The 11,537-nt window shown below is 49.8% G+C and overlaps 1 protein-coding gene across 1 annotated transcript; it reads right to left on the bottom strand.

The window, feature by feature from the left end:
* Nucleotides 1–734: 734 nt before the first annotated feature.
* Nucleotides 735–10,745, bottom strand: Dbndd1 (dysbindin domain containing 1). The gene is given in 5 exon segments (XM_005073167.4): nt 735–1,875; nt 4,339–4,479; nt 5,240–5,389; nt 10,594–10,675; nt 10,677–10,745. Coding segments are annotated over 5 exon segments (585 nt in total). The 5' UTR covers nt 10,731–10,745; the 3' UTR covers nt 735–1,717.
* Nucleotides 10,746–11,537: the final 792 nt, after the last annotated feature.

The following is an 11,537-nucleotide window of genomic DNA, read 5'->3' as shown; positions in this document are numbered from 1 at the left end:
CGCACACAGTAGACCTGGCTGCCGACAAGAATACCTGAGGTGACTGTGGAAAGTCATGGTCACCTGAGCCTGCACAAAGGTGGTCACTCCTGGCGGGCTTCATAATCACCTCATTTCACTGGTTACTTTAACAGCAAGGTTTGGGCTTCCCTGTGACTTTTAGCAGAGTGCTCCTTTAGCTCGGACCACCTTTGTTGACAGGAAGAGTTGGTAGGTATTAGTGATCCCTTTTGCTGTGTTACTTTAAGGACTAGAAATCCAGGGCACTTGCTCCTAAAATGCAACTCAAATAAGGACAGCCTAGAACAGTACAGCAGAGCCCCAGTGGCACATTGATATCAGCTAGAAGGACCACTGATCCAAAGATGGTGATACTTTAATCCCACTTAGTAAATGTGCCCCATGGAAGCTGGAGCAGGGAGAGTGGATGATGGGGTAAGACCCTGGTAGGTTGGAGTGTGGCCAAGGGGACACAGATACCATGAGATTAAAAGGCAGCTGCTGGGTTGTGTCCTTTGGAAACCAGGGTTGGTTTTCATTTCAGGATTCAGGCAGAAATAACCCACATTTAGGGGTCAACAGTGCAGAGGCAGAGTGGCTCTGAAGTGGGAGCATCCTGGATGCTGCTCCCACCCTCCAGAAGCAGCCCAGGGCATTTTTCCCCCAGTGGCATTCACTGCAAATGAAGATCAAAAGTCTTGTCTTCCTCAGAAGACAGTGGGCAGCAGGACAGGTTTGCCTGGGGACAAAAAGCAAGTAAACCTTTATTTTAAGACCAGTCTTTGATTCATGGTCAGAGCAGCAGTCTGTTTTGTCTTTGAGCACATGAAAGTAGTGTTGAGCGTGTCTAAACTGAGAGTCTAACATCTCACAGCAGAGTGGGTGGCTAGATTGGCCCTGCCTCCCCTGAACTGCTCCCGAGACAGATCCACAGTGTCAGCCTCCCACTGAGCATTTGACAGGCTATGTGGGTGGTTGAGCTAAGCAATGGGATATGGTACAGTATATGCCCTTATGACAGGAATGGAGACATGGTACTCTGTCCCTCCGAGCAATCTGGGAGTTGTCACTGAGGTTTGGTGTTCTGAAGTAAAGAAGACATGGGGTGATTTCTCAACCTTTGAGCTGTCACATCCACAGACAAAGAGAAGCAAGCCTGGGGAGGAGACTGGAAACAGTGGTACCTGCCCAAGACAGAGGAAGGGTGCACATTTTAAGTCAAGGTGGAAGTTTTAGGAAAGTAACCTGTCCCCATCGCTTGGCTGGACAGCAGAGCCAGCCCATGACTGACCACTGAATCTACTTTGGGCTTATGAGCTCACTAACTGAGGTTGGATATACACCCCTCCAGGTTCCTGGGCAGCTCTCATGGGCTTCGATCTCCATACCTTGAACCTACTTGGAATCTCACTAGAAATAGTCTTGTCTTAGAGATAAGTTTTTAGAAGATGGAGGCCACCATTATCCACTCCATTCCTTCTCATCCCAAGGCAGAGATTTCATACAGTGTCTGTCATCCCTGATTCAGGGTCCAGGAACCAGCTGGACCTAAGGCCACTGGGCTGTGCTTGTGCTGGGGTGCCCAGAGGCCTGTGCCTGGCACCCAGACTTTGACTTGGAGTTGACAGAGTGCTTCTTTTGCGTCAGTACTGTCCTGATTTGCCATCATGGTGGTCTGGCCCAGCCCTTCAGCAACTCTGGAACAGATGGAGTTGGGCTAATCTTCCTCGGGCCCCTCCACAGTGAGGAAAGAGTCCACAACTGTGCCTTTCCGTTCTGGGTCACTTGGGGGCTGTTTCTCACGGTTCTGCTCCGCCCTTGCTTTTGTCCAGGAGGGGGAGCGTAGGCAGCCAGCTCGAGATAGTGGGTGCAGACCTGGTAAGAAAACAGTCTAGAATTCAGTAAAATGGGGGGTGGAGTGGCTGAGCTCTACACTGTGGCTCTGCCAGTCTTGTTGATATGGCTTCTGGATGTACATATGCTTTCTTGGTGTCTGCCACTGTGCCGAAGATTTTATATGATGGACAAGGGCCTTTCTGATGTCCCTAGAGTCAAGGCTAAGTTTTTTGTTTTTTCATTTATTTGGTTTTTTTGAGACAGAGTCTCACTATAGCTTTGGCTGGAGTGGAACTTGCCTCAGACTAGGCTGGCCTCAAGCTCAGAGATCCACCTGCCTCTGCTTCCTGAGTGCTGGGAAAAAAAACCATGCACCATTATGCCTGGCTCAAGTTAAGTCTTGAGAGTATCTGCTTATCCCCTATATGATCCTGATAGGAGGCTGCCAAAATTTTGACTTCCTAAGTGGCTTAGTATAACTTGTTGCCCTGCAAGTCTGATAGTCTGTCCCATCATGAGATTTCAGCTCCTCTCCATGCAGGCTGTATGGGGCTAGAGACACAGTTGGGCTGGAGTTGAGTTACCCACTCTACTTGTCCAGTCACAGCTGTCATGGGCATTCCTGGTCAACACACACTTGCAGGTTTGAGGGAAGGTAGAGCTAAGGAGGGATGCCACCAGCGTTAGGCAGGCAGAGCTCCATTTTACAGGAGAGATGGACAGGAACACATGGTCCTCCTCCATGTAGCTGTCCTATCTCAGGGCCCTCAGCTCCCAATATATATATAGGCCACACCCCCCAACCTCCAGGAAGCATTTTAGCCGCTGATCTGCAGGACCTTGCTGGGGCTGGTGGTACCTTTAGTAAGGATGGTGACTTCCCAGCACTTGGAGGGCAGACAAAAGTAGATCTCTGAGTTTAAGGGCAACAGGCTACATGGTGAGACCTTGTCTCAAAAGAAAAGTGAAAAAGGATGGTAACTGACTTTAATGAGGCCCTTGGTGCATAGTATAGGTCTTATCCCAGGTCATGTGTTCACATTTTGACTTGGGGTGGGAGAAGCTGAAGCTGGTGGGGTATAGGACTCAGTTCCTTTGCTTTTCCTACCCCATAGCACACAGTGGGCAGCTGAAGGTCACATTGGTATATTTTTTAAACATGTTGGAATGCCAGGTGTAATGGTGACTTTAATCCCAGTACTTGGGAGGTAGAAGCAGTTGGGTCTCTGGAGTTTGAAGCCCCTTGGTCTACAAAGAGAGGTCAGCCAGGGGCTATATAGTGAGGCCAGCCATGTCTTTTGTTTTTGTTTTTCTAGACAGGGTTTCACTGTGTAGTTCTGGCTGTCCTAGAATTTACTCAGTAGACAGGTGACCTTTGAACTCAGAGATCTGCCTGCCTCTGCCTACTAAATGCTGGGATTAAAGATGTGCACTACCACCACACAGTGAGACCATATCTTTAAAAAAAAAATCAGCACGGGCTGGAGAGATGGCTCAGAGGTTAAGAGCACTGACTGTTCTTCCAGAGGTCCTGAGTTCAAATCCCGGCGACCACATGGTGGCTCACAACCACCTTGAATGAAATCTGGTGCCCTCCCCTGGCATGCAGACAGAAGACTGTATCTACACAATAAATAAATAAAATTTTAAAAAAATCAGCACTTCTAGAAGGCAGGAATTAGAAGCAGGCAGATCTGAGTTTGAGGTCATCCTGGTGTATATAGTAAATTCTGGCACAGCCAGAACTACACAGAGAAACCGTGTCAAGAAAAATCAAAAAATGTTTTTTTAATTGGAGACTAGACAGGGCAGTGGTGGCACTCGCCTTTAATCCCAGCACTCAGGAGGCAGAGGCAGGTGGATCTCTGTGAGTTTGAGACCGGCCTGGCCTAAAAGCTAGTTCTAGGACAGTCTCCAAAGCCACAGAGAAATCCTGTCTCGAAACCCTCCGCCCCGGAAAAAAATTAATTGGAGACTGAAGGCTTTGTCCCCAGTAAGGATTTGTGGCAAACCCTATGTTCTGCCTATAGGGATTGGAACATCTCCTGCTAGCATGGGATTCAGGAGAGGGTGGGAAGATGATGAGGCTACAGTCTTACCCACATACCTGGCTCCAGATGATAGCACCCCTTCCCCTCCTGAGGTTTAGCCAGTCAGATGATCTGAGGAGGGGCCCAGGTTGGTGAATGTCCCCCTCTCTTAGTGCTTGGTTAACTTAAAACCCACATCCAGTAAGTTATTTTCAGGGAATAATAGCTTTGGCTTTCTGTTGTTCATTTGGAGAAGTCAAGGAGAAGTAGATATGATAGGAGGGAAATTCCTTCACATGTGGGAAATATTGATGAAGAAAGTAAATGAGATGAAATGTGAGGACAAGTACTAAATACATAGTTGGTTGGAAAGTTTTTTGCTAAGTAGGGACCTAAGGGGAGCAGGGGCCCCAGGACTTCCCTAGACCACCTCCTATATGTTCCTATTCCCTAAGCCAGTTTGCAGCCTCACCTGCTGGGGATTCAGTGGCAAGGTTCTCGTCGTCGGAGTCTGCAAAGACTTCGGCCAGCTCCTGGTCAGACATGTCAGTCAGCTCCGTGAGGTCCAGGAGATCAAAGTGGACCTCCAGAGAGGAGACACTGCTCAGAGGCTCTGGGGGTTGCAGGAGACAGTTACCTCTCAGTCTCACCTGATGAGGCGACTAAACCTTAGGGTTTCTTCCCACAGGCTTCCCACATGTGTGACCTGGCACTTTGGGTTCATGTGTGTGTTTTCATACATATGTCCATGCATGTATGCAGGCCAAAGCTGATGGGTATCTAACTCAGTTGTTTGCTGCTTTACTTTTTGAGATGGGGATCCTCATCTAACCAATTTGGCTATACTGGCTGGCCAGGAAGTCCCAGGGATTCTCTTTGTTCCTGCCTCCCCAGTTAATGGATTATAAGCATGTACCACCATGATTGTTTTTTTTTAAGATTTTATTTATTATATATAGTATTCTATCTATATGTACAACTGCACACCAGAAGAGGGCACTATAGATGGTTGTGAGCCACTACGTGGTTGCTGGGGCTTTTTTATTTGTTTTGTTTGTTGTTTGCTTTTTACCGGAGTGCTGGGGATCTGAACTCAGGGTCTTAAGTTTACACTGCAGTCAGTTTACCCATTGAGCCATCCCCTGAACTGGCACTTTCTGTAAAGCCAATACTCGACAAGACCCAGGCAAACCCAAGCCCTAATAGCTCTGCATACTCCAGACTGGAGAGCTTTCTCAGCTCCTCCATTTTGCAGATGGGGTAACTGCATGTACAGTTGCCCATCACTGGGCAGTGTTGCTGCCTTTCAACTCAGACTGCTTTGTCCCCGATGATTGGGGTTCTATGCTGCTGGGTTTGTCAGTGATACTTACGCCTCCTCTCCGTAACCTGCAGGAATCCTGGTGCTGGTATTGGGATGCCAACTTCCTCTCCCTCTGTCACAGGTGTGTGGCAAGTGTCCCCTGTCTCATGAGCTGAAACACTCAGGGCAGCCTGTGGTACCTTGACTTCTTTAACAATCTCTGCAACCAAGACATAGTGTCAGCTGGGCAGTGGTGGTGCACAGCTTTAATCCCAGCACTCAGGAGGAAGAGCCAGGCAGATCACTGTGTGTTCAAGCCAGCCTGGTCTACAGAGCGAGTTTCCAGGACAGGCTCCAAAGTTACACAGAGAAACCCTGTCTTGAAAAAAAAAAAAAAAAGACAGTCACCTGCACACTCATAGGAACCCCCCACATCCCTCCAGGCCTGGGATCTGTGGCTAGTGGGGAAGAGTGTGAGGGCTTCCTGGGCTGGTTCATGGCCTTGGACAAGGATGTGGAGATGCTGCTTTTTCCTCTCGGGCCCTGTCCTCTCTGGGTGACTAGGCAAAGGATACATGAGCATGGACAGATGGACAGACTACTCAGCACTGCAACTCCAAGGACCTCTTAGTATGGGAATTCCACATGAGGTTTGCCAGTGTAAGGCTCTATTGTCTGTATACTGCGGTTTGTCAATGTTTTGGCTGGCCTAGGGTTTAATGAAGGGTGGCCTGTGAGTTTCTGGTTTTCTGTTGGGGACTGACTTCATTATAAAAACCCTCTGTAGTATTTGGACTCAAGTGGAAAAAGTGAAGTAGGAAGTGGCATCCTTGCTATCCCGTCACCCCTCACTACCAGCTCCATTGCAGTGTGGTGAATGTTCTTTTCAAAGAATGGATTGCTTGTTTTTCTTATTTAACAACTTTCTGTTGGAGAATGAGAGTCCCTCAGGGATCTGCTGGGATGGAGACTGTGTGCCTCAGTCCCACACTAGTACTAGTGGTTTCCTTTCCAGTGCTTGGAGCTATTACCTAGTGGAGCGCTGGACTCTCCTATATCTCCATACACAATCCTGGCAGCTTCTCCCATGGGGTAGTTCAGTGTCCCTAGCAGTTACCCTTCATCTCCTTCCCTGTCCCATCCCCCTCAGCAGCCTCCTTGTCATTCTTCACACCCTGCCAGAGATCCCAATAGCTAGTCAGGTGTGTCCCCTTGTGCCTGTCCCTTAAGTTACCATCTTCCCAGAGGAGAGTGTATTTACCTTCCTTGCTTCCCTGCCCTGTTCTCCAGGGCTCTTCCCAGAGACTCCTCTCTGGTTTCTAGGACCTTCGTGGTGTGTCTGACCCCCACCTGAAGGCACTCAGTGTGTAACTGAGTACTGAGTACATCCACATTCAGTGTGGATGAAACCCCTTGTGTGATCTGTGGATCTGTGCTGGGGTGCACAGATGTCCCATGGGATTAGATTTGGCAGCCTGGGTGATGAACAGCGAACACAGAGAAGAGCAGCTGCTGGTGTGAGCCAGAGTTGAACTGAGGAGGCCACAGTGCAGGCTCCCACTGTCGACAGCTGCATGTCAGACTAGCCTGTCTTTCCTGATGAAATGTGTTGGCGGCAGATGTGGGACTGCAGCACCCATGAACACTTCAATCATTTCCTATCGGAGGCAAGGACCTATTGGGAGTATGGATCTCAGATGCAGCCAGGAGCTCAGGAGCAGGGCGATGGGTAGAAGGCCACAGTAGAGTTGAGTGCAGGACTAGTGAACCTCTGAACTATAGGTTCTATTAGAGTGTACTGGGAAAAACTACTGAAGGGTTCTGAACTGAGTGTCTAGCTGTATTTTTATGAGGTCAGTAAGGACCCAGTCCAGGTAGAAGGGAAGAAATACTGCTACTTTCCCACTTCCTTTATTTTCTGGGGTTTTGTGCTGAGATGGGGACCCCATCTAGAACCTTAGCTACATAGCAAGTATGGCCCCTGTCTTGCACCCCTCACTAGAGATCCTGGAATCACATGAGTATTCAGCCCCTGGGACAAGACAACAGTAGCCTTATTATGTCTTTTCATATTCTGTCCATGAAATTTTAGGGTCAGTGAGATACAGTACCTCTTTGTGTGGGGTACCAGGGATCAAACCAAGAACATCATGCACACTAGGCAAGTGTTATCTGTAAAGTCTTTAAAGTATCATCATGTATCTAGTTTTGGTTTTTTCCATCTTGCTTTGGCCTTGTTCCTGTCTTTATTCTGTAAATCCTGGTGCTTTGTTCTAAACCAAATCTGAGGGGGGCAGGGGAGAATGAGGAAGATAGAATTGTCACCAAACTGTCTACAAACAAGTAAACTGACCAATGTTGAGGTTGGCGTAGTGGCTACACTTACAATCCCAGCAGTTGGGAAGTGGCAGCAGGTGGTTCATGAGTTTGAACAGGACAGAGGAAGCCTAGGATCCCCATCTGTGTGTATGAATGAATGAATGGGTGGATGAATGGATGACCCTCATCTCTGTCTGTCTGAATGGATGGCTCAAAGGCCCCACAATAAATGACTGTGCTAAGAATCATCCAGGTCAATCTGAACCTTCTTTGCAAGGTATTGTATAGAGAAGGAACAGATTCTCCACAGACAAAATCTTCCCAGTTAGGAAGTAGAGCCACCATGTTAGGCAGGCCAGGGCAGGGTCAAATACTGGCAGACTATCTGAGCCAGTAGCTGAATGGGCTCAGATCTCCTGGAGTCACCCTGGACAGGGTAGAGGGAGGTGGGTGTCTGATGCCCTGGAAAGGACACTACAGTGACCATTGGCTCTGGTCCCATACAATTTCTATTAGGGGGCTGCTGCCCCCACCCTAATTTGTGGGTGGAGATAGGAGCTGTGGTGCTGAGTTTCCTGCCTACCAGGTTTCCTAAGGGCTAACTTGTCACATAACACTTTGTTGTGGCCCTATTTCTAGTACATTTATGACTTGGAAACTAGTCCCAGATCCTGCTGTGCTCCAAAGGCCTGGCCATGCTTTATGCCACTGAACAGTGAACAAATGAGTTAATGGTATGAATAAATGAATGTAAACAAAATGACCAGGAGGGAGAGATGGTCACAAAGGGGCCACCTGAGTCCCATTTCCCAGCATCTCTCTCCATGAATCCATACCACCAGTCTCCAGTGCAGGGCCACAACCTCTTTCTCTTCAGACTCTGGGGATCCCTTGGAAATGAGGAAGAAGCAGAGACTTGCTCTCCAAAGGCACAGGTGGATTTCTCACGGAGGGAGTTTTGTACACTTTCATGCATATGCTTTAACTCCATGGTCTTCACACTTTTAAGAATTTAGTAGCTGGGCCTGGAGGGACAAGCTACTCAAACACTACTTTAATCCCAGCATTCAAGGGTCAGGCAGATCTCTGATCTCCAGGTCACCTGGGGCTATATAATGAGGCCTTGTCCCCTTCCCCCAAAATTATTTAGGTACAAAAATTGCATATTAGGCTTGGCATGATGGTGCACACCTTTAATCTCAGCACCCAGGAGGTGGAGGCAGGTGGATTATGAGTCTGAGGCAAGCCTGGTCTGCATACCAAGTGCCAGTGTAGCCACCGCTATATAGTCAGACCCTGGCTTAATCATACTTTATAAAAATTGTATATTTTGGAGATAGTTTCTTCAATGGCTGTTAATGAAAATGAGTCTAGATTTGATGCCAAACACCGAAGGTAGGTTGCTAAGGTCTGTATGAGCTAACCTGGCCGTGACTCTAGCAGGTGGCATACAGACCACCATCATACTGGGCTCTGCTTTTGCATGTTTCACACTCTCCGAAATGAAGTATAACTCATATATGACAGTCATAGTCACCCACATGAGACCTTTTGAAACCCACCAAGTAGAGTTCGCTAGCTCAAGATGCAGACAAGAAAACATGGCTAGAGGTTTCAAGAGCATAAGCCCTCTTAGTTTTTTGCCTCCCTACAAGCAGGCACAGTACTTGTAGAGAACAGGTATTTGTTCAATGAATCTGGTGTCTGAGGCCCTCAGCCAGTAATTTATACATCAGAAACAACTCATTCCATCTCTGTCTAGGCTTTTTGGGCATTTTTTCCCTTTCTCCAGAGAAGGAAAGAAAAACCTCTACCCTATCCAAGGGGCTGTCTGTATTGACAGCCATGCTAACCAAGGCTCAGGGGGCACAGGCAGGTTGCCAACATCACACAGCTCAAAAATAGCCCTGAGCTCTGCAAGCAAGTCCTTGCTTCCCAAACCATCTACCTTCTGGTACCCACCGAGCTGGAGCTGGGAAGACCCAGGGTCCTGGAACTTTCTAAATAACAAGAAATCGGATCTTCCATAAAAACAAAACAAAAAAGCACAACCAATCCCGCTGGCTGAGGGTGTCTGGTGCTTGGGAGGATAAGGGTTCTCAAACAGGACATTACTCCCCAACTGCAGACACAGACAACAGCTTGAAGACAGCTTCCAAGGGGTCAGCCCTTTTGGGCTTCAGAAGAAGCCATCGTGTGGCTGGGTTATCGATAAGTGGAATGGCAAGCAGGCCAAATTCTCAGGCACCTGGTGGCTCCTTGGGATGGAACCTTCAGGAAATCCTAGAGGTGTTGGGCATGGCTAGGCAAGTGAAGGATTGTTCAGCTTACATCCAAACTCCCACAGCGATTGATCCCTGAAAAGCTTTCTGGAAAGCTGAGAAGTGGGGGAGGGATGGTTTTAAGAGTTTCCCCCTTATGATCAGCTAGTTGCCTGTGGGCTGACTCCCAGGAGGGCAGATTCGCGGTAGGACCTTAACCCTCAAGGGTCTCCAACTGCTGGGAGAGGCTGATGAAGGAACATACCATTCACACCTTCCCTTCCAAATATGTGGCAGCTGGGCAGCACAGACAACGCTGTCCTGCAGCACCAAGAGCTCGGGTGCATGCGCCATGACCTCACCAAAACCCCAGCTCAGCCGGGAGCCCCAGGCCCCCTACCGCCTCTTGTCATTCCTCCCGGTTTCGCCGCTGGGGCGAACAAAGCCTACGCGTGAACAAGCGGTAGCATCGTCGCCACCGATCGCCTCTCCAGACCCTAACTCCGGTCCCGGCACGCCCCTCCCCCCACTCCCAGCCTTGGCTAGTAAGGGGTTCAGGTCGAAACCCCTCGCCACCGCCTAGGAAGGCAGTTAGCAAGGCTTCCTGAACCCGGAGCTCGAAGAGCAGGGGAAGAGATGCAGTCTGTGCTTCCCGAGCTGGGTCCCCGCAGGTTTAGGTTTCCAAGGCGCTGGCCCGGCCCCCTCCTCCGCCCCTAGCTCTCAGTCGGACCGGCGGACTCCTGAGGTACCCGCTGTTCTCCAGGCCTCGGGAGCAGCCGGCCAGTAGGTAGAAAGAGGGGTTGCGGTTTCTTGTTGGGGATCGGAGGACCTGGATCGGACTCACCTCCCAGACCAGCGCTCTCCGGAGACTCCATGCGGCCAATGGGGTCCTCGAGGGGTGTGGGCAGCGGCGGCGGAAGCCGGCCCGGGTATCCCAACTGCTCTGGCGACTACTGGGTCCCGGCTTCGAGAGCAGCGCATCGGGGCAGCAGCCTAGGGGCCGCGGCAGCGAGGAGGAGCCCGCGGGGCGGGGCACGCAGCTGCTTCGGGCGCCGGTCCCCTCCCCATTTCTAGCAGCCAGCAGCACAGGTGCGGCCCCGCCCTGTTCCTCGGGCGCCCCCTGCCGACCTGGCCAACAACCCCCATCCCCACACTCCCTGCCCCTCCAGCACAGATATAGCTCTTTGCGGACCCAGGGCTACAGCTTGCCACTGCAGTCCAGGGCTCCTGCGCACTGACACACTTCGAGGGCATCCATAGGTATTTGTGGGGCACCAACTACGTGAGGCGCCTGGCGGAGATAGGAAAGGTGGTGGCAGAAGAGCCAAAGCAGCACCGGACCCCACAGCTTATGAGCCTGGAATTGTGGATCTAATTAATGCTATATGAATCCATATTGAGAGTTCAAGGTGGTAGTGGTGGGGTGACCTGGAAAAAGGAGGCCTCATATATATTGAGAGCCCACAATTGGAGTCTCATCTCTAAAGGCTAGACCTGCACCAGGCCTGCTCGCACTGCACTGTGCAGTGTACTGGATAGTTTTATGTCAGCTTGGCACAAGCTGAAGTCATCTGAGAGGTGGGAACCTTAATTAAGAAAATGCTTCCACAATGGCCAGCTGTAGGGAATTTTCTTAATTATTGCTGTGGGAGAGTGCTATCCCTCGGTTGGTTGTCCGGGTTCTGTAAGAAAGCAGTCTCTGCAAGTCATGAGGAGGGAGCCAAGTTCCTCCATGGTGTCTGCACCAGCTGCTGCCTCCATGTTCCTGCCCTGACTTCCTTTGATGGT

This window comes from Mesocricetus auratus, unplaced genomic scaffold (assembly GCF_017639785.1).
Source record: "Mesocricetus auratus isolate SY011 unplaced genomic scaffold, BCM_Maur_2.0 Super-Scaffold_6723, whole genome shotgun sequence".
NCBI classification, from domain to species: Eukaryota; Metazoa; Chordata; class Mammalia; order Rodentia; family Cricetidae; genus Mesocricetus; species Mesocricetus auratus.
Note: the sequence above shows the minus strand (reverse complement) of the source record. Positions and strands in the feature narration are given on the sequence as shown.